The sequence below is a fragment of the Rhinatrema bivittatum genome, chromosome 3 (genome assembly GCF_901001135.1).
Source record: "Rhinatrema bivittatum chromosome 3, aRhiBiv1.1, whole genome shotgun sequence".
NCBI classification, from domain to species: domain Eukaryota; kingdom Metazoa; phylum Chordata; class Amphibia; order Gymnophiona; family Rhinatrematidae; genus Rhinatrema; species Rhinatrema bivittatum.
The window spans coordinates 492736723-492761054 of NC_042617.1; the positions used below are offsets into that span (position 1 = coordinate 492736723).

The window sequence follows — 24332 nt, forward strand, 5'->3', positions numbered from 1 at the left end:
AGCCCAGCATCCTGTTTCCAACAGGGGCCAAACCAGGCTGACAATTACCCAAACACTAAGAAGATCCCATGCTACTGATGCAATTAATAGCAGTGGCTATTCCCTAAGTAAACTTGATTAATAGCAGTAAATGGACTTCCCCTCCAAGAACTTATCCAAACCTTTTTAGAACCCAGCTACACTAACTGCACTAACCACATCCTCTGGCTATTCCCTAAGTAAACTTGATTAGTAGCAGTAAATGGACTTCCCCTCCAAGAACTTATCCAAACCTTTTTTGAACCCAGCTACATTAACTGCACTAACCACATCCTCTGGCAACAAATTTCAGAGCTTAATTGTGCGTTGCGTGAAAAATAATTTTCTCAATTAGTCTTAAATGTGCTACTTGCTAACTTCATGGAATGCCCCCTAGTCCTTCTATTATCTGAAAGTGTAAATAACCGATTCACATCTACTCGTTCAAGACCTCTCATGATCTTAAAGACCTCTATCATATCCCCCCTCAGCCGTCTCTTCTCCATGCTGAACAGCCCTAACCTCTTCAGTCTTTCCTCATAGGGGAGCTGTTCCATCCCCTTTATCATTTTGATAAAGGGGATGGAACAGCAACTATATCTTTTTTGAGATGCGGCGACCAGAATTGTACACAGTATTCAAGGTGCAGTCTCACCATGGAGTGATACAGAGGCATTATGACATTTTCCATTTTATTAACCATTCCCTTCCTAATAATTCCTAACATTCTGTTTGCTTTTTTGATTGCTGCAGCACACTGAGCTGATGACTTTAAAGTATTATCCACTATGATGCCTAGATCTTTTTCCTGAGTGGTAGCTCCTAATATGGAACCTAACATCGTGTAACTACAGCAAGGTTTATTTTTCCCTATACGCAACACCTTGCACTTGTCTACATTAAATTTCATCTGCTATATGGATGCCCAATCTTCCAGTCTTGCAAGGTCCTTCTGTAATGTATCACAATCCGCTTGTGATTTAACTGCTCTGAATAATTTTGATTCGTTTGCAAATTTGAAAACCTCACTTGTATTCCTTTCCAGATCATTTATATGGACGGCCAATGCCATCTTGTGTTCCTACCATGTGACAGGGGCTGACCAATGGCACCGGTAGCCCCTGTGACATAGTAAGGGCAAAGGCTATCGGCGCCATTTTGAATACTGGCAGACGACGGCCCGCGTGCAGGAGATTGCTCCAGGACCCCCGCTGGATCACCAGGGACTTTTGGCAAGTCTTGGGAGGGCCTCCTGACCCCCCAAGACTTGCCAAAAGTCCCTGGAGTGAGTACCTGTTCCCTGTAAGGCACCTGAAATAAAGCAGAGGGCCCCAGAGGAGCAGGTACCCAGGTTAGCAGTTACCCCGAAGGGCAGAGAGTGAGCTTCCTGCTGCAGCATGGAAGCGGCAGAGTAGCATAGACAAGAACAGATTTGAGTCCTTGCTAACTCGTGAGCTAGCAAATTAGTGAAGGTAATATACCCGGATGGCATGACATCAGCATGAGGGAACACCCTCGAGGTTTGCGCCAAGAGTGGTACAAAGATGTGGGTTGAGCGCATGTGCGCACCCTAGTAGGTACCTGGGAGGAGCAATGGCAGGAGGCTGCACTATAGCCGTTCCGTGGACACCAGAGAGGTCGGCTTGTAGATGCGGTGGTAGCCATCTTTCCTAGGTAAGTGGGAGGAGACGTGAATAAGGTGAGGCAAACGGGGTGAAGCTGTCTAGAACCAACGAACGCAACACTCATGAGGGTCTCCAGAGATAGCACACACAGGCCCCCGAGAAGCAGGTAAATGTACCAGGGTCCAGAGTGCAAGAAGGGTCTGAGACAGTCACCACAGGTCCGAGGAGACAGGAGCTAGTAAAGTAGCGATGGAAATTGTTGCCAAGTCGGCTAGTAGGGGGCAAAGGCAGTGCTTAAGAACCCTGACCGAGTGATTTCATCAGTCAGGGACTCCCCCTGAGGTTCCTGCTGTAGCAACTTCAAAAGAGGGCCCGGTGGCATGCGAGCCTAGGGAAGCCCGGAGTTGGTGTGGGTGGTGGTGACGTCCTGGCTGCCATGAGGAACCAGGAGATATGTGGCGGTGGAGGCTAGCCCCTGCCGCGAGCAGACCCGGAGAGGGAAGCAGGGCAGTACAAAGATGTAAGTAGACGTGGTCGCAGCCGTCTGCGACCGACTGTCATAACAGTTTGTGGTTTTACCTGCCAGTCTTCCTGGCATTTAAAACCTTTCTTAGTGTCTTTGAGTGAAGGGTGTTTCTACCTCTGCACCTTCAATTCAAATTCTCTTATGGTACTATTGGTTTTGCCATGCCAAGCCAATACTTTATACACTTGTTGTACCTCCTATGGTTCCTTAGGTGGTGTGTATGCCATTTTAGTTCTGCTTTGCTCCTCTTTTGGGAAACTGAAGTTTTAGTGTCATTGTTGTTGGTGCTCTTGGCTCCTTATTTGGAGCTTTGAGTTGCTCTCACCACCCTCTTTCTGTTTTGACTCTTTCACAGTGTCTTGGTGTGTTGATGTCTTTTTTTGGGCTACTTTTCCCTGTCACAATGTCTTGATCTATTCATGCCACTCTTAGGGGCGGATTTTAAAACAATACGCGCACCGGTACTTTTGTTTGCACCACTGGCACGAACAAAAGTACACCAGATTTTATAAGATACGTGCGTAGCCGCGCGTATGTTATAAAATCCGGGGTCGGCGCGCGCAAGGGGGTGCATATTTGTGCAACCTGCGCGCGCCGAGCCCAGCACGGCCTGCCTGTTCCCTCCGAGGCCGCTCCGATTTCGGAGCGGCCTCGGAGGGAACTTTTCTTCGCCCTCCCCCCACCTTCCCCTCCCTTCCCCTACCTAACCCCCCCCCCCGGCCCTATCTAAAACCCCCCCTTACCTTTGTCGGCAAAGTTACGCCTGCTGAAAGCAGGCGTAACTTTGCGCGTGTCGCCGGCAGCCCCGCTCCATCCTCCGGTCCCGGGGGCGAGGTCTGGAGGCCTCGACCACTCCCACAGGCTGGCGCCACGCCCCGGGCCCGCCCCCGAAACGCCGCAGCACGCCCCCAAAACGCAGTCTTGATGTCTTGCAGTGCTTTACCCTCTGATGCTGATGATCAAAGCCCCTTTGATCAATCCTGTATTGTACTTGCAAAATATAAACATCTGAAAAAAAAATCATAAATATATTTTGGACCCCAAAATAGGATGCATTGTTACCCTAATGTCTTTAATGGGAAATGAATGGACAAATGACATAAACAAAAAAATGTTTTCATTTGAAATTAACGGAATGGATTATGGAGGCAAATGAAACAAGTTAATGAAGTAAACTGAAATTGTTTTCACCCTTATCTCTATTGGCTATTTTTACTATGTTAGTATGTTTCTGAATTATGCTAATACTACATAATTCAATGCGAATATTATAAAAATAATATTCTTTATAAATGTGGACTGCTGTATCATTTCAGGAAATCCATTTATGAGCAAAACAATAATTTCTACTGCAGTATCCAACATCATTGTTTCTATATTATTTGGGCAACGGTTTGACTACCAAGATCCATTGTTTCTGAGACTGATAAACTTGCTCAGTGAAAATGTTGTCCTTCTAGGAAGTCCCTCCATTATGGTAACTATATCTTTAATACACTTACTTATACATGCTGTAATAATTAGCTGGTGATAACTTTATTAAGTACTGCTTTCAAGATTGGAAATGAGCTATCATATTAAGAATAAGAAATTAGTAGGACTGTGCTCATCAGTACGTTCAGGTGAGAAGTATTTAGAGATTTTATATAGTACTGTCCTCTTGTAATCCTTTACTCTAGAAGAAAACTAATTTGAACTGAACAAGAATTGTCATCAATTATCTTAGAATATAATAAAAGCTGGTCATCCTGGGAAAGGATAAATGGGAGTCACATTTTAACACGGTGCCAGTGCTTCTAGCCTCCAGTTCATCTTCCTCCCTTTTTTGTTAGTCTTCATCATCCTTGGCTGTGTGGTAATATGAGCTGTGGTAAGAGAACTTCTGCCAGGGTTGGCAGAGCCAAAGGACATTGTGGAAAACTTCCTGGCAGGGCCAGAGAGACTTTTAATGAATAGGAAAAGCATGCAGAGGCATGGCTTCGGGAATGCTTTCTAATATGCATTTGAGAAAATATGTCCATGGGTAAGTATTGGGTTGTATTAGTGGGTGTTCTGTAGGTAATGGAATGCGGGTGGGGGATTTGTATGCTGGGAGATGAGTGTATGGCATATATGTGTGTGGGTGTGTGGAGTGTGTGGGTGGGAGTGCAGTGCCATGCATATTTTGAGGTACAGTATGTCCAGAAGGTACATGTGATGGGTATAGATAGTATGTTTGAGGGCACAGGTGTGTGTGTTTATGTGGAGGGGTGTAGTTGGGTAGAATAGCTATGTGGCTGGGGGAATGTAAGGGGATAAATGTTAGATGAGTGCTAGGTGCTTGTAAATTTAGCAGGAAGAAATCTGAGTTATTTGAGGTCTTGCTATGTTGATATATATGATCAATAAAAGACTGATTGTTAGGATAATGTTTTATATTCCTTGTGTTTTATCTATACCTGTCCAGAAATGCTTGGGATTCATTCATTTCCTCTTTACATCTTTATTTAGAATGCATTTTTAATTAATCAGTTTTTGTCTGACATCACTTGCAATCATAAGCACTGTATGGAACTTTTAGAAATCCAGTATTCTCTACCTCCAGCTGCTACAAGGTTTGCCCTGAGGTACTGGGAACCCTTTGAAGTGATTGTAAAGGAAAACCTTTTAGAGGAAAACTATTTAGGCCAGACTCCCAGTGGTAAATATTAAGGAGTAAGTCTACAGTAAATTTTCTCCCACTCCTCCCAGCAGAGGATATGGTAGACAATAACAGCAGTCTGAACTCTGATGCCATTTTATTTAAAGAGGGCACTCTTTGAACTTTTCTATTAAAAAAAAAAGAGCTAAACTGTGATCATCTTCTTCAATGTAGGATTAATTTTTATTTGTTTTCATCAAGAAATGAGATGTCTGAGCTTATCTTGCCATGTGCTGATTGTGGGAATTGAGCGGCTGCATCAGAAGGCTCTGAGCTGTGCATAGCTTGTTTTGAGGCAAAACCAAATTCTTCTGTTCATAAAAAAAATCTGCCCCGGCAAAAAAAAATTGAAAAAGGCGCATCATACAGCCGCAAAGAAACAAATCACTGTGAAATCAGTGAAATCTAAGTGCTCGAGCTCCAATGTTGAAATGTCAACAGCAGCCATTTTGAATTTAAGTAGAACCATTGTTAGTGAGAAGCAGTTCAATTACACTTACAGTTTAGAGCTGAAAGAAGAAGAGATGCCCAGTCCTAGTGATCCCTGCGTAGCACAGAAAAAATGATGTAGTCAACAAAGTTTTTTGACTTTATGCAGTTTGATTTAAAAATGTGGCAATAACTCATTGTTGCTGATGAAGGAGAGCTGAATGTCAAGGTACAGCGTGACTCTTACCCTTTACATTGAACAAATCAAGCCAAGGGAGCAACATTTAATGTTGATAATAATTATACATTTAGTCATGATAAAAGTCTAGAATATGGGAGTGAAAAGGATTCATCAGAGGAAGGTGAAATTCTTGAAGAAGAAAATGAGGAGGCACTCATACTCCTATTCCACAAAGAGGATATATCGCTCTTAATTTGTCATGTAAATAGATCTTTAGGCTGCAGGAACAAAAATCTGTGGCGCCAGAAAGTTGGGAATCCTATTCTCAAGGCATATGGAAGCCTTCCATAACTTTTTCCTTACACTCAGAAATTGAGAGATTGAATTTGGCAGAGTGGGAAACACTAGACTCTGGGCAAAAATGTTTAATAAAGCATTTTTTAAGACTATACCCCCTTCCTCCACAAGTTCATGAACATTTATTCCAAATACCCTGGATAGACACCTTCATTTCAGCAGTTTCAAGAAGAACAACTATATCTGTTGAATGAGGAGTTTCAGTAAAGGACCCTCAAGATGATAAGATTGAGGTCTTGTTGAAGAATATCTTCTTACTAATAACTCATCTATTCAGTCTGCAAATTGTTATGTTCAAGCTCTTCTTCACTGAATCCAACAAGTTCAAAGTGGTGAGGATGCGTTGTGGCTCGAGTCCGCCGCAGCAAATGGTATTCATGGTTTAATAAGGCTTTCATCCAATTTCTTGGCATTGTCAGTAGGAGCCAGACATCATCTTTGACTGAGGCCATGGGCAGCAGACTTGTAGTCAAAAACTCATTTCAATAAGTAACATTTTAAGGAGCAAATGCTATTCAGAGATAAGTTAGAGAAGTTTGTTAGGAGCTTGGAAGATCCTAAGTCCCTAAAACCATCAGAAGATCACACTACATTAAATTACAGATCTTACATAGTCCACTGACAATACAGAGATTTTAGAAAATATCAAAATTGCAGACAAAATAATTTACAAATAAATAATTCAAGGGGAAGAAATCACTCCTTTTTTGGAGCAAGGAGGGCCAGACCTGATTCAAATAGGCAATCTGCCAAAACATCTTTTCAACATTGATGCCTCCAGGATCTGCTCTCTGCTGCAGCCAATATGGGGATGACTTCAACATTTTTTCAGAGAGTGGATCTACATAATTCGGACCAGTGATATTGGAAATAATACAAAATGGATAAGATATCTATTTCATCTTACACATCATATAAAGGCTAGATTTGTGGAATCTCCATGACCCACAAAGGTAAAAAAAGATGCAGTTCAAGAAATATTGAGCAAGGTATTAGAATTTTAGGCAATTTGTCATGTTCCACCTCAAGTCCAAAGAAAAAGATTTTATTCAATTTACTTCATCATAACAGAAAAGAAGGATGGAACTCCAAGACCGATTCTAGATTTAATGGGGGTGAACAGAGCGTTACATGCTCCTCATTTCTGAATGGAAACTCTTTGCTCAGCTATAATGTTGGTATGTAGAGGGGAATTTCTTAATTCTTTAGACCTGAAGGAAGCATATTTCCATATTCCTACCCATTTAGAACATCAAAAAATACCTTTGATTTTGTGTAATAAAAAGGTATTTTCAGTTCAGAGCCTTGCCTTTTGGTTTAGCAACAGCACCCAGAACCTTCACCAAAGTGAAGGTAGTGATAGAAGCCTATCTTCGAAAAGAAGGCATTATGGTTCATCCATATTTATATGATTGGTTAATAAGAGCGAAAACCTTTCAAGAAGGTTTTCTTCTTGAAAGTGCCTCAGAAAGAAAAAAAATAAAAAACGGCACGGCGGCGACTTGAAACAAAGGAAACTTAAGGAAAACAAAAAAAGAAAAGGAAACCGGTAAGCCTGCCCCGGAAGCCCCGTCGGCTCTCGCTGTTCCCTAGAGCCACATAAAGGGCTCAGGCGGATCCAGGCTCATCCTATTCTTCCCGCGCTGCCGTCCTGCGCTCCACCCTCGGCTCGGGTCTGCCCTCCCCACGCGGTCGGCGTCGGCCCATCGGGACCAGGGGAGGTGGACTCGGGACAAGCCTCCCACGAGGCCTCCGAGGTGGTCCCTTAAAAATTAAAATCCACCGCCTCAGAAAGAAAAAAAAATAAAAACGGCACGGCGGCGACCTGAAACAAAGGAAACTTAAGGAAAACAAAAAAAGAAAAGGAAACCGGTAAGCCCGCCCCGGAAGCCCCGTCGGCTCTCGCTGTTCCCTAGAGCCCCATAAAGGGCTCAAGCGGATCCAGGCGTCGTGCCCCTTTGTGCGCCCCTTAGTGTGCACCAGATCATTGAAGCAGAAGCCACCCACTCTAACATCGACCGATATTCCACCCACTCTTAACCTAAGCGCTCCTTCAACAGCTCTCCTCAAACATGCGCCCAGCCACTCCAGCATTCATCCAGCCTCTCCAGCATTCAACCAGCCACTCCAGCATTCATCCAGCCTCTCCAGCATCCAGTCAGCCTCTCCAGCATCCAGTCAGCCTCTCCAGCATTCATCCAGCCTCTCCAGCATCCAGTCAGCCTCTCCAGCATTCATCTAGCCTCTCCAGCATTCATCCAGCCTCTCCAGCTCTCATTCCATCTACTCCAGCTCTCATTCCAGCCACGCCAGCATCCACTCCAGCCACTCTAGCTCCCGTCCAGCAACTCCAGCATTCACAACAGGATCTCTTCCCCCTCCCAACATATTTCCTATCAACTGCCAATAGCAGCTCGGAGAGGGAGCTTTTAATGGGAAGCAGGCCCCTTTGTGCACCCCTGAGTAAAGGGAAAAAAGAGAATCCTCTATCCAACTTTTCCACCGGCTCCCTCTAAGCCTTTAATGACATCACCACACCACCTAACTAACAGTGTGAAGGAAGCCTAAGCTTTCCTCCCCCAACTACTTATTATCAGCAGTTCATCCTTTCACCTCTACCTCCCCCAACCTACCCCCCCCCACTGGCTTTAACTATCATCCCTACTCTTACAACAAACAACATGATACAAACCTTCCCTATACCTATTATCCCACACTCATCCCTCAACAGAATTAATTCACCTTTATTCAAGCTACACCGTTCTAAGAGATCTCTGATCCCCATCATGATTTCCCCTCTAACCCAATGCCTAGCCCTATCTTTAATCACACTAACCCTCCTCAGCTCCCAATCCCTGTCAAAAAAATCTCACTTGCTCAATGACTACCTACTGGACACCCAACCGGACCTGTGTGCTATTACTGAAACCTGGTTAAAAAACACGGATACACCGACACAACTATACAACTTTTTCTCTATCCCCAGAACTAAAAAGAGTGGGAGAGGATTACTGCTTGCCGCAAAAAAAGAACTAAGACTAGCCCAGCACGCAATTAAAACTTCGACCAAACTCGAAATCGGACTATTCAAATCCACCCAGCTCCAAATCTGTCTCATCTACGCCCCGCTTGGGCTCCTAGACTCCGACCCATCGCCTCTCATAGAACTAGTAGCTAAACACATTAATACCAACTCACCAGCGATCCTGCTAGGAGACTTCAACATTCATGTTGACTCCCCATCTCCCTCCGCCAACTGCGAAGCCCTCCTCTCCTCCTTCCTGGCCATGGGCTTCAAACAAATTATTAACAAACCCACGCACAAAGCAGGACACACGCTAGACTTAATATTCACAAATGATCCGATCTCTCCCACTTCTCTTCCTTCCTGTACCCCCATCCCCTGGTCAGATCACTCGATGATAGAAACTGAACTATCCATAAAGAAAAAACCGACCACCAATATCCCTAAATCCTCAATCCAATTCAGAAAACCATGCTCCATGGAAGCCCTCAGCTACACTCTCACCAAGGACCTAACTAACCTGGACCTCACAAATGCGGATATTTTATCGCTCAGCAGCTGATAAAATATGCCCCTTGACTTCCAAAAACATCAATCCTGCCCATAATAACAAAAAACCCTGGTTCTCATCAGAATTAAGAAAACTCAAACAAGACCTACAACATAAAGAACAACGCTGGCGGAAGGATCCCACCACCACCACACTGGCCTCCTACAAAACCGCAATGAGCTACTATAGGGCCACCATTCTTCGTACTAAAAGGGATTTCTACACCAAAAAAATACACGGCTTCCTATATGACCCCAAAACACTATTCTCATATGTTGCAGCACTCACCACCCCTATTCCTCCAATCATCCCAGAAGAAGAAGCACAAAACAAATCCTCTGAGCTGGCAGTTTTCTTCGACAACAAAATCAAAAACTTACTTATTCCGCTGACATCTTCCAACCCAACTCCGAACTCCCAGCCTCATCCTGACCAAAACTATGCCCCATCGACACACAAACAGTCACTAGAATCTTTTGATCCTACATCAGCCTTGGAAATCAAATCTATCATCAAGAAAATGAAGCCCGCATCGCACCCAATAGACCAAATCCCGACCAAATTCCTTCTCACAATCTCAAACACCATCGCCAAACCTCTGGCCGACATCATAAATTGTTCCCTCACTCACGGAACAGTCCCGGATGCTTTAAAAACAGCCTCTCTGAAACCATTACTAAAAAAACCTAACCTGGACCCATCCAACCCCATAAATTTCCGCCCCATTGCCAACCTACCGTTCATAGCCAAACTAATGGAAAAACTGGTCAATACTCGACTCACAGACTACCTCGACTCCCACGACATTCTATACCCATCACAATTCGGATTCAGGAAACACAGAAACACAGAATCTCTCCTACTCTCTTTAACGGACAACATCCTGATGGGCCTCGACAAAGGTCAATCATATTTGCTAGCTCTGCTAGACATCTCGTCAGCGTTTGACACAGTTAACCACACAATCCTCATCAACTGTCTGATGGAAATAGGCATCTCAGGTTCTGCACTCCTCTGGTTAAAATCCTTTCTAAGCGACAGGTATTACAAAGTAAAAATAATTAACAAAGAGTCTCACCCTGTAGCAGCCAAGCAAGGAGTTCCCCAGGGTTCCTCGCTCTCGCCGATCCTATTCAACATATATATTTTCCCCCTATGCCAACTACTCAATAACCTCAACCTCACTTATTTCATTTATGCGGACGACGTGCAGATCCTAATCCCCATCAAGGATCCCATTTCCGTCACTCTAAACTATTGGAATAGCTGCCTTCACACCATCAACCTCCTTCTCACAAGCCTCAGCCTCGTTCTCAATACATCCAAGACTGAAATGCTGGTCATTTCCCCCAATGATAATAACCCACTAGCCAACACCACTAATGCACCATCAGTAAATCAAGTGAGAGATCTTGGAGCCATTCTAGACTCCAGAATGAACCTTAAAAAATTCATTAACACCACCACTAGAGAAGGCTTTTACAAACTACAGGTCCTAAAACAGTTAAGACCCCTCCTACACTTCCATGACTACCGCTCGGTCCTTCAAGCCATACTATTCTCAAAGATCGGTTATTGTAATGTGCTGGTGCTTGGTCTCCCGGCCTCTTCAACCAAACCTCTTCAGATGCTGCAAAACACTGCAGCCAGGATCCTCACAAACTCTTGCCGTATGGACCACATCACTCCGAATCTAAAAATACTTCAATGGCTACCCATCCGCTACAGAATTCTCTTCAAGACACTGACCATCATTCACAAAACCATATTTCAGCAATCCTCTCTCCAACTCACCATACCCCTCAAACCACACTCCTCAGCAAGACCAACCAGATCTGCATAGAGAGACTCCATACAGGTTCCCCCAAACAAATCCGCTATTCACAACGCCATTGAAAAACGAGCGCTATCCACGGCCGGTCCGCATCACTGGAACTCTCTCCCACCAGACCTCCGCCAGGAACATTGTCATATCACATTCAGAAAAAAATTAAAAACATGGCTGTTCGCCCAAGCATATCCTTGAAGAAGCCTTATGGTAACCCACACGGACCAACACCCCATGGTTGCGTCCCCTTTCCGCCGCACAAAGGAACTGTTTTCTGCTAACTGTGCTCTTATATAACTTGGCTAATTGACTCCACTGTGTAAAATTGTATATAATTTTTACCATGTAAGCAATAGCTCTCTGCTTACATGCATTGCTCTCCAGTTAGAAATTGTTAATCTATCCCTTTTTTCTAACAGCTCTGTTCCACATTTCCTGTTGTAATGTAACTTTCGCTTTCAGTGTTAACTGGTTTACCCCCTAGTTTATTGTAAACCGGTACGATAAGACCTGGTCTTGAGCATCGGTATATTAAAAGAATTTAAATAAATAAGTAAATAAATAAATAAATAAATAAGGAAGGAAGGAAGGAAGGCAATTGCATGGGTATTAGAAATACTAGAGACATTGGGTTGAATAATAAATCCATGCAAAAGCAATCTTCATCTAATCAAACTCTGGAATTTTTGGATGCTGTTTTCAATACCAAAGACAGGAAAATTTTCGTATCAGAAAAGAGGATGAAAAAAAACAAACTAACCTTCAATCTAGGCATTTCCTCAATTTAAAGCATTCAAGAGCATGGGACTATCTTCAGCTCTTGGGAACTATAGCATCAGAAGAAATAGATTTAGTACCTTGAGCAACAGCTCACATGAGATCACTGCAAGTTGCTCTACTCTCACAATGGTCCTCTCAGTTCCAGGAATATGATACTTTAGTTCTTCTACCTTCCTCATTAAAGGACAGTTTTCTTTGGAAGTTGGACAACCTTTTAAAGGGAATATTAGTAGACACCCCTCCACCTATCTTGGATAGTAATTGAAACAGATGCAAGCTCAAAAAAGGTTGGGGAGCACACTATCAGAGTTTTTATGTCCAAGGGATATGGTCAAAGGTGAAAATATCTTGGTCCATAAACAGATTAGAGAGGAGTGATTCACTTAATTTCAGGAAAATTCTGTAAGGAAAAGCAGTAAGATTCCTCTGCAACAATACAACAAGCAGGGAGGAACTTGAAGTTAGGGAATCTTAGAGGGAACAGATTCTCTGTTTCAATGGGCAGAGAAAAATATTTTTCAAATTTCAGTGCTACACATTGCAAGAAAGGAAAATATCAAAGCGGATTATTTGAGACACAATACCATAGATCTAGGTGAATGGGAATTATGCCAGGAGGTCTTTCAGAACATAATCCAAAAATGGGTCAAGCCACAAATAGATTTAATGGCAACAAGAAACAAAGCCAAGGTAGTTTGTTTTCACAGTCGCTGAAGGGAGTACGGCATGGAAGGAATAGATGCGTTCATTAGAGATGTGAATCGGAACTGGAATTGGTTTGGTTCCGGTTCTGATTCAAATCTTATAATTTTTATCGTCCGGCCTGATTGGTTTTTTGTTTATTGGCTGCGCCCGATCTGATAAACAAAAAACCCACCCTGACCCTTTAAAACTGACCCCTTAGCCTCCCCCACCCTCCTGACCCCCCCAAAAACGTTTTAAAATTACCTGGTGGTCCAGTGGGGACGCGGGGAGCGATTTCCCGCTCTCGGGCCGTCGGCTACGCTAATAAAAATGGTGCCGATGGCCCTTTGCCCTTACCATGTGACAGAGTATCCGTGCCATTGGCCGGCCCCTGTTACATGGTAGGAGCACTGGATGGCCGGTGCCATCTTTAAAAATGGCACTCAAATTTAAAGATGGCGCCAGCCATCCAGTGCTCCTACCATGTGACAGGGGCCGGCCAATGGCACGAATACCCTGTCACATGGTAAGGGCAAAGGGCCATCAACGCCATTTTTATTAGTGTAGCTGACGGCCCGAGAGCAGAAGATTGCTCCCTGCGCCCCCACTGGACCACCAGGTAATTTTAAAACATTTTTGGGGGGGTTTGGGAGGGTGGGGGAAGGTAAGGGATTAGTTTTAAAGGGTCAGGGTGGGTTTAGGGGTTGTTTTGGTGTGCCGGTTTTCCCGCCCTCCCCCCAAATAACTCCCGTTAGTGGGCACAAACCCGATTAACGATTTTTCACGATAAATCGGGGGAATTTCTATTGTATCGCACTCTTTAACGATTTTTGACGATTTAAAAAATATCGGACGATATTTTAAATCGTCAAAAAAACGATTCACATCCCTAGCGTTCATGATCACCTGGCCTTCTCTTATATGATTTCCCTCCATGGCCAATTAAAGGGCATGTGATTCAGAAAACCAAGAAGGAAAAAGCACAGTTAATCCTTGTTGCTTCAGATTGGCCAAGAAGGCCGTGTATGCAGACCTATTTCAGAACTGCAAGTAGATTGGCCAATAGCTGTCCCGGGAGAATGAGGGCTTTTACATCAGGGGCCAATCCTGATTAAGAATTTGGCTCCTTTCTATCTTATGGCATGACTCTAGAAAGGGGGAGACTTAAATCAAAAGATTATTCAAATAAGATAATATGTACTTTATTAAAAGAAGAAGATTTACTGCTTTATCATACATCCAAATATGGCTCTGTTTTGAAAGTTTTTTGTAAAGCAAACTCCATTTCCCCATGGCAATCATAAATAACAGATATTTTACTATTTTTGCAAAGAGGTTTGGACAATGGGTTGTCACTTGGGCCTGGATTCATCATTCCTCACAGAATGATGAATCCTGCGAAAACGGGGGGAAGGGGGGGTGAAGAGGGGGGGGGGGCGGGCCTGCGAAAGCCCTCAGCCTTCGCACCACGGCAGTATGCCGGCTGCCGGCTTTCGCACCGAATAGCGCCACCGTGAAAGCTGGTGTATTTGGCGTGCTACTGCCGACGATAATGTTAGTAACATTATCGTCGGCAGTAGCATGCAATAAGCTTTTGATAAATGACCCCCTTGATACGCTGAAAGTACAGATTGCAGCAATTATCTACTATAGGAGAAAAATCAGAGGCTTGCCAATTTCTTCACAGATGGATGTTGCTCGTTTTATAAACAAACAAACAATGATTTGGCTCAGAAAAGAACTCTATATATGTTCTCTAGCAACCGTCATACATGGCCACAGTGAGCTGGGTGGCTTATATGTGCAAGCTCGTAAAGCTACTGGGCTTGAATAATCATAGGTTGCAGAGAAATTGAAGAGTGCTGACACTGTGTGCGAAGCAACTACTGTGTCAGCTCCAACACTGCAGTGTTTCGGAGTATTGGACTCCTTCCTCAGGGATCCTTCAGGTGGAAATGTACTTTATAATTCTATGTGGAAACAAAAACAGTTCTTAATTATGCCTGTAGGGCTAAAAGTAACATAGGACATTATCAGGCTGGTGGAAAAAACTTACGTAGCCTTTTGATTGCAGACATTATGAACGCTCGTGAAATGTCACTAGAAATGCAAAATATGAAAACAATGAAAATCCAGAACTAATTATATTGTTGTGCCGGACAATGGACGAGGCACATCACTGAAAATGCAGAGTGAGGAGCATTGCATATCCCGTATTTGTAAAATATCTGGCGGCTCTGGGTTGAGGAGAAAAATATCGCTCAAAATGCAGAGAAAAGGGGAAATGTCCCGAGTATGTTGTAATATCTGCCGGCATAAGGCTGGAGAACAAAAAAATGCCTTTGAACAAAAATAATGCTTGCATATATTTCAAATACCTCCTACAATAAGTACTTACGTGCACTTGTATAGTGCAGCCTCACGGCGGTTATGCTGCAGAATGACAGGCGTAGCGCTGGGAAAAAACGCCGGTTTTAAAGGCGAATCCTCCGTGTAGAAGTGACAGAAACCGGAAATGACGGGGGTGAGCCAATCGCAATAGAAAGCTATGAACTCCATATATGGGCAATGACGTCAGAAAAGCGGCCATTTTGAAAAGAGACCTCGTGTGGGGAATACTGATCGTTAATGAACTCACCATAAAAGGATAATGACGTCAGAAGGGTGGCCATTTTGAGGATGCCAATGGACCGGGAAATACTATGCGTTGATAAACTCACCATTTAAGGGTAATGACGTCAAAGGGACGGCCATCTTAAGAAATGCCAATGAACCGGGAGATGCTATGTGTGTATGAGCTCCCTAAATATAAACGATAAAAATGTGGGGGATGTCTGTTTTGAAAGACTAGCGGGAAGAAAAACAAAAAATCAAAAGTGAAAATTGCGACGGGTGCAACTTACAACTGACCACATTTGAAAAGGCTATAAATAAATAAATCCCACGCTACAATGTATGGAGATACATCTGCTGCAAATGATGGAAATGCAATAAAATTAAGGGAAAAATGTCCCTGCAATAAAATATATGTCGGACGTACAAGGCGCAAGATTCGGATACGTCTCATAGAGCACCGCAGCAGAATCAACAATAAAGACATCAAAGCTCCGGTTGTTTCACACTGCATATTACATGCTCATACTTTCGAAGACCTCAAATGGCTCATCTTGGAACATGTTCCTCCACATTGGAGAGGAGGGGATAGAGTATCCCAATTAAATTACAAAGAAAACCGCTGGATCTTCCAATTACGTTCTACAGAACCACAAGGTCTTAATGAAAAGGTGGAATGGTTCTCCCTGATCTGATATACACCGTGCAACGTTCCGGATCTATAATTTTTCCCTTAATTTTATTGCATTTCCATCATTTGCAGCAGATGTATCTCCATACATTGTAGCATGGGATTTATTTATTTATAGCCTTTTCAAATGTGGTCAGTTGTAAGTTGCACCCGTCGCAATTTTCACTTTTGATTTTTTGTTTTTCTTCCCGCTAGTCTTTCAAAACAGACATCCCCCACATTTTTATCGTTTATATTTAGGGAGCTCATACACACATAGCATCTCCCGGTTCATTGGCATTTCTTAAGATGGCCGTCCCTTTGACGTCATTACCCTTAAATGGTGAGTTTATCAACGCATAGTATTTCCCGGTCCATTGGCATCCTCAAAATGGCCGCCCTTCTGACGTCATTATCCTTTTATGGTGAGTTCATTAACGTTCAGTATTCCCCACACGAGGTCTCTTTTCAAAATGGCCGCTTTTCTGACGTCATTGCCCATATATGGAGTTCATAGCTTTCTATTGCGATTGGCTCACCCCCGTCATTTCCGGTTTCTGTCACTCTACACGGAGGATTCGCCTTTAAAACCGGCGTTTTTCCCAGCGCTACGCCTGTCATTCTGCAGCATAACCGCCGTGAGGCTGCACTATACAAGTGCACGTAAGTACTTATTGTAGGAGGTATTTGAAATATATGCAAGCATTATTTTTGTTCAAAGGCATTTTTTTGTTCTCCAGCCTTATGCCGGCAGATATTACAACATACTCGGGACATTTCCCCTTTTCTCTGCATTTTGAGCGATATTTTTCTCCTCAACCCAGAGCTGCCAGATATTTTACAAATACGGGATATGCAATGCTCCTCACTCTGCATTTTCAGTGATGTGCCTCGTCCATTGTCCGGCACAACAATATAATTAGTTCTGGATATTCATTGTTTTCATATTTTGCATTTCTAGTGACATTTCACGAGCGTTCATAATGTCTGCAATCAAAAGGCTACGTAAGTTTTTTCCACCAGCCTGATAATGTCCTATGTTACTTTTAGCCCTACAGGCAATAATTAAAGAACTGTTTTGTTTCCACATAGAATTATAAAGTACATTTCCACCTGAAGGATCCCTGAGGAAGGAGTCCAATACTCCGAAACACCGCAGTGTTGGAGCAGCCCTTCAGGATTACATGCATCTATTTGCAACACGTGGAACCAGATAAGTGCTCACACAGTAGTTGCTTCGCACAGTGTCAGCACTCTTCAATTTCTCTGCAACCTATGATTATTCAAGCCCAGTAGCTTTACGAGCTTGCACATATAAGCCACCCAGCTCACTGTGGCCATGTATGACGGTTGCTAGAGAACATATATAGAGTTCTTTTCTGAGCCAAATCATTGTTGTTTGTTTGTTGTGGATTTTGGCTATTATAAGAGTACCATTTATTCCTACTGCTGCTTTTTATAAAAGCAGTTAAAAGAATCTGACTGCCATTTAAACCCATTGTGCCATAGTGGAATCTAAATATAGCACTAAAGGTGTTAACCTCACTACCATTTCAACCAATTAGGAAGGCAACAATAAAGGATATCACTCTAAAAATAGTACTTTTAGTATCTATAACTTCAGCAAGACAAATTTCTGAATTACCGGTACTCTTGCAAGGATCTATTTTAAGGATTGATTCAGATTCAATAGGAATAACTACCCTGTTCTTTCTTTTATACCAAACGTTCTGAGTTCTTTACATCTTAGTCAGGCCATATATTTACCGGCTTTCAATGAAATTGTCTGCAGGGGAAGGCATAGGTCTTTGAAGTATTTAGATATGTGCCATGCAATAATAAGTTATTTAGAAGTGACTAATTTAGTTTGAAAACTTGACAGAGTGTTTGTGCTCTTTGGGAGGTCATCATAAAGGTGAGGTAGCTTTAAAGGCTACCATTTCAAGATGGCTAAAGGAAATGATCTCAACAGCTTATATCATGCGGAGGAAAAAGCCACAAGAGATTTTGAAAGCGTATTCATTACAAGCACAGGGTGCTTCTTCGGCAGAAATTGCAGCAGTGAAGAAATAAGTTATACTATATGTTAAGCTGCAACATGCAAGTATGAATACTTTTGTAAAAAATTTCATGTTGGATGCATACACTAAGGAAGATTCTGCATATGGTGCAGGGGTTCTAAAAGTGTATGTTGCATCCTCCCTAAGTAGCTGGGCTTTGTAAGTTCCCAAGTGTTTCTGGGCAGGTGTAATAGAAAGACAAGAAAGAAAGCCTTAAGCCTTACTTGATAATTTACTTTTCCTTATTTCTGCTACACCTGTCCAGAACCCACCCTATAGTTTATAATGTTTAAAAGAAGGTCAAGAGAAAGTTCAAGAGATACTTCATTAACTGGTATTTAGTTAAAAATTAGCATGTTTTTGGTACAGCTTTGGCAAGAAGAATTTATTGAATTCATTGAATTTTAAAGGGTTTCTTGCAGTGCTTATGAGTACAAGTGATGCCAGACAAAAAATAATTCATTAAAAGGGCATTCTACTCCGTCAGTAAAGAGGAAAGGGATGAATCCCAAACATTTCTGGTCTGGTGTAGCAGAAATAAAGGGAAAAAAATGATCAGTTAAGTCTTAGTTTTTTCTTATATTTTGTTTGTATATTTTTGATAAATGTATATTTATTCATTTAATTATTTATAATAATTTATTTATCGTACATTCTGATGATCATGGCGGATTACACATAAAACATACCTAATTGCATAAAAAAAAACAACAAAGGAAACACCTGAATAATATCGCTCTCATGGAGATTCGCTCTTGAGAAAATAAGTCACTTGAAATGCTCCCTCTCAGAGACTTTCCCTGTATTGTTATCTGCTTTATTTCTTTCATAATCCTTAGACCTTGAGCGAGGGTAGTAAAGACTGTTTTATGCTGATGGAAATCGCATAGAAAATTAAATGAAAACATTTGCTGTAAATGTCAATGCACAACTCAAAAATCAGCGATGTACCTTGGTGTAGGCATTCCAAGGTGGTGCCAAGAAAATGTGCACACAAGTACCTACACACCTGGGCACACATCCAGGTCCATTGCCACATAACTTTACTTCTGCTATGGAGGAGGTTTAAGTAAAAAAAAAAAAAAGTTAAAAGAATCTGTGAAGGATTTGAGGAGGTCTGGATTAACTGGGGGGGAGTGTAGGCTAAAGAGCCAGAGAGAGTTGGAGGAACTAGCTATAGACTGGGCAAAACTCTGGATGAACTGGTAGAAATTGGTACTCTTATGTGTGCGCATGTTATAAAATTGGCGCATTTTGAACATGCGCCGATGGACATGCATAAATGTGCATCCGCTCACTCATTTGAAAGTTACCATCATATACTGTAGTATAGACTATGTTTTTATAAGAATGTAAATCTCCCTAATTTACTTTTCCTACTCTATCAAATGTGTACTCAAAAAGAATCCTGACTATACTTTCTGACTATGAGAGAAGATACTCTGAAAAGGAAGGAACTGTATGAACTTTTATAGATTGGTGATATTACGTGGTAGAATAAGTTACCTTTTGCTCCTCAAATGACATCACATTTCATGAATAATGGTTGAGTTAGTGCAATATATGGAAGATCTGGGTTGAACTAGGTTTGTCCTCTGGCAGCATTAAAATCTGCAAGGCTGTTTTAGTAAAAATCTGGATTTGAGCTGGGTCAAAGTCAGACTGTTCAGCTCTAATTTTTTTAATAACTGGGTTGAGTTAATTGCTCTAGATTTTTATCATTTTTTTTCTCTTCAACAGAACATTCTGTTTCAAGGAATTGTATGGTACAATATATGCATGTGCTTCATTATGATGTACCAAAAAGTATTCTATAACATACAGCCTTGAATTGAGTTATGGTGGGGATATGCTAGTGTATTAAGAAAACTTGAGGCATGGTCAAATGCTTGACAGTTGTGCAAAAAAGCCTAGAGTCATGCATTTGTGGTGCAGACATTTGAGGGAACAGTATAAGATGTGAGGGAGGGGGGAGAGAAGCTTATATGCACTAACTAGGTTAGAGATCTCAGGTGATAGTGTCCAATAATCTCAAGGTAAAAAAGCATTGTGATAACTTGGAGCCAGAGCCAGAGGAATGCTGGAATGAATAGAGAGAGGAATAACTAGCAGAAACAAATTAGGTAATAATGCCCCTATACAGATTGTTGATAAGACTTCACCTTTACTATTATGTTCGGTTCTGAAGTCAATATCTCAGAAAGGATAGAGATAGGCTAGAGGAAGTCCATAGAAAGGCAACCTAAATGGTTCAGGGTCTGCATCCTATTTGATGAGACTTAAGCAACTAAATATATACACTCTGGAGTAGAGGAGAGATGGGAAGAATATGAAAGAGAAATTGAAATACCTGAAAAGTAATGTCCAAGTAGCACAGGTTTTCAGTTGTCAGAAAGATGTAGAACTAGAGGTTGCGATATGAATCTCCAAGTCAGAAATATTTTTTCACAGAATACCTTCCAGAAGATGTGGTAGAGACAAAAATGGTGACAGAATTCATAAAAGCATGAAATAAAAACAGAGGTTGAATAGGGACAAGAGGATAGTAATCAAGCACTGCGGTAACCTGTTTGGTGCAAGTCATGCACAAGCACATGCAGACATACTACAGAACAGCAGTGGTATAACTGCATGTGCTTCCAAGAAAGCATGGGTATGAAGTAGCAGTTAGAGCCCTAAACAGCAATGGTACAATAGCATCGGGCTTCCAGAAAGGCTGGGGTGACCTGCCTGGAAGGTCTATTGCTGAAACCCAAACAAATTAATAGGGGCAGGCCAGATTGTTTGCAACAATCTCACTAAACTTGTGGGCTATGTGTATTATGAAACTTGGTAATAAGACATAGAAACATAGAAACATAGAAATGATGGCAGAAGAAGACCCAACGACACATCCAGTCTGCCCAGCAAGCTTCGCACTTTTTTTTTTCTCATATTTATCTGTTACTCTTGGCTCTTAGTAACCTTTTGGTTCTGTTTCCCTTCCACCCCCACCATTAATGTAGAGCAGTGATGGAGTTGCATCTAAGTGAAATATCAAGCTTAATTAGTTAGGGGTAGTAACCGCCGCAATAAGCAAGCTACACCCATGCTTATTTGCTTACCCAGACTATGTAATTCAGTCCTTCATTCCCCTTGCCGTTGAAGCAGAGAGCTATGCTGGATATGCATTGAAAGTGAAGTATCAGACTTATTTGGTTTGGGGTAGTAACCGCCGTAACAAGCAAGCTACTCCCCGCTTTTTTGTGAATGCAAATCCTTTTTTCCACATTTCCTCTTGACATTGAAGCTTAGAGCAATGTTGGAGTCTTAGAGCAATGTTGGAGTCGCATTAACCGTGTGTATGTTTATTGAATAAGGGTATTATCTCCAGGTAGTAGCCGTCATTCCCGTGAGCCACCCAGTCTTCATTCACGTCCTCTAGACTTTATGGATCCACAGGCGCGGATTTTAAAAGCCCTGCTCGCGTAAATCCGCCCGGATTTATGCGAGCAGGGCCTTGCACGCCGGCGCGCCTATTTTCCATAGGCCTGCCGGCGCGCGCAGAGCCCCGGGACTCACGTAAGTCCTGGGGTTTTTTGTCGGGGGCGTTTCGGGGGCGGGCCCGGGGGCGTGGTTTCGGCCTGGGGCGGTTCGGGGGCGTGGCCGCGCCCTCAGGAACCGCCCCCGGGTTGCATCTCGGCGCGCCAGAATTAAATCCACGCCCGCCGCTGGCACGCGTGGATTTAATTCTGCCTCCGGGAGGCGTAAATCCATGGACAAAGGTAGGGGGGGGGGTTTAGATAGGGCTGGGGGGGGGGTGGGTTAGGTAGAGGAAGGGAGGGGAAGGTGAGGGGAGGGCGAAAGAGAGTTCCCTCCGAGGCCGCTCCGATTTCGGAGTGGCCTCGGAGGGAACGGAGGTAGGCTGCGCGGCTCGGCACGCGCCGGCTGCCCAAAATCGGCAGCCTTGCGCGCGCCGATCCAGGATTTTATAAGATACGCGCGGCTACGTGCGTATCTTATAAAATCCAGCGTACTTTTGTTTGCGACTGGTGCACCAACAAAAGTACGCGAACGTGCATTTTTTTTAAATTTACCCCACAGTGTTTATCCCACGCCCCTTTGAAGTCCTTCACAGTTCTGGTCTTCACCACTTCTTCCGGAAGGGCATTGGGTTGGGTTGGGTGATGGATTAAATATTGATCTTTTAAGCAGCAAAGTTGAAGAAATAGATTACTAGTGAAGATAGTAAAAGACATCATTGTAAAGATTATGGATGGCAATGGCAGGAAAAAGGTTGAGAGGTTTGGTAAAAGACATGTAGGAGGGGGAATTTGGCATTGGGTTGCATATGGTAATTTATATATGGATCTACCCAAAATAGATGAATATCAACTGGGCAAGCTGGATGGATACTTTTGGTTTTTATCTTGGCATCATTACAATATATACCGGTAATTCTTTCACAACATTGATCAAGGTGCTTCTCACTTGTACAGTCCATACTGAGTATTTATTCCTAATTTGTTATACACCATGCTTTCCGATTTAAGCATGGCATATGTTGAAATATAAATTAACTTGGCATTTCATCAGAAATTGTTGTTCTGATAGTTAAGATAAAAAATATTTATTACAAAGTTTGCTTTATTTCATTAGGTTTACAATATATATCCTGCCTTGGGATTTTTACTGGCAGGATATAGGAGTGTTAAAAAAAATAGAAATGAATTTCGCTCATTCATAGCAAAGACTTTAATTCAGCATCTGAAACAATTAGATTCCAATGACCAGAGAAGTCTTATTGATGTCTTTCTCGTCAGACAAGAAGCGGTAAGGTTTTTTTTCTTCTATTTTTGTATATAAATTTCAGGAGGAGGCAGTGTTGGGGTAGGGAAACTGTTTATATGTACACTTTTGCTTTTCTAAAGTATGCGTGCAAATCTACACACAAACATTTACACCTCACAAGCATGTATAATTGCGTGTGTGTAATTTGGCACTGTTTCCACTAGGGATATGAATCGGGTGCCCAATCGTTCCCGCTTTCAGGCTCATCTGGCCACGGGAAAAAAATCATTTTCCCGCATTTCCCTGATGTTTTTTTTTGTGAAAAATCATTTTTCGGGTTAATGCGGGCTAACTCATGTTAGCCCGCACTAACAAAAATAGCAAAAAATAACAAAATGTAACAAAAATAAACGTTTTTTTGTTAGTGCAGGCTAATTCCCGTTAGCCTGCACTAACCCGAAAAACGATTTTATGAAAAATCGGGGTTAAAATTGATCATTTCTTTCTTTTAGCCGATTTCTAACGAATTTAGAAATATCGTAAGATATTTCAATTCGTTAGAAAAATGATTCACATCCCTAGTTTCCACACACACTCCAGAATTTTCAAAGAGGATTTATGCTCCTACTTTGAAAATGTGGGCTACACACAGGCTTTAGCCCTATGCAGGCAGCAGAAAATTACCCTCAGTAAGTTTATTTGGTTTAAATATACCACCAGAAACAGATGATATATTTTATTTAAATAGTGATGATTGGTAAGAAATGTTTTACTCTTCTTTACTAAGGGGGTCTATATTATGTTGTGATATCACATGTTAAAATACACTTAATATGTGTCTTATGAACTAACTTTGTTAATAAAGGGCTAATACCCCAATCATGGATGCCCTTCCTGCTCAAGTGCAAGCAGGCACATCTGCACCTCCTCCTTTTAGTTGTTCCCCATATAAGATCACCTCCCCTATTCCCCCATGACCTGTTACTGACCGCCTTTTGTTGGAGGAGGAGGAGGAAGGCAAGCATGCCAGACCATGCCTTGGTAAACACTTTCTGCAGCGACCTGTGCCAGGATCATGGCTTTCAGAAAGCTGTGGGTACAGCTTTGGAGAGGATATGCCAAAATGTGACCATTTATGCAGGACAACCTCAGGTCTGACTGCACGGGTTGAGTGCATTGTCCAGTTACTTGAGTGGTTCACAGCCCACTCTTCTGATGATAGCTACATGCCTACCACTGGTTCATCCAGTACCTGCTGAGGTTCATGGGATCCTTTTTTGTGCATTTTTCTCATCTAAATTTTTTATTACATATTTAGTTAAAAAAAGTTATACATTAAAAAAAATTATCTTCTAATCTACCGAGTTTTGTTTTTCCTTTACATATAGCTGCTAGGGATGTGCAGACCAAAAGTTTATGTTCATAAGTCCATAAGTCGAAAGGGGGGGTCATTTGCGGTCAATATGGACATATGGAGAATTCCATAAGTTGAGTCTATGTCCATATGTGCAAATAAAAATTTAAACCCCTCACCCT

The 24332-nt window shown here is 42.3% G+C and overlaps 1 protein-coding gene across 1 annotated transcript in view; it reads left to right on the top strand.

The window, feature by feature from the left end:
* The window catches only part of LOC115088123 (cytochrome P450 2K6-like), a 108674-nt gene that overhangs the window by 39993 nt on the left and 44349 nt on the right, over nucleotides 1-24332 (top strand). Inside the window, exons 4-5 of the mRNA XM_029596096.1 lie at nucleotides 3486-3646; nucleotides 22665-22838. Of these exons, the coding sequence (XP_029451956.1) occupies nucleotides 3486-3646; nucleotides 22665-22838 (335 nt within the window). The remainder of the gene's footprint in view (nucleotides 1-3485; nucleotides 3647-22664; nucleotides 22839-24332) is intronic.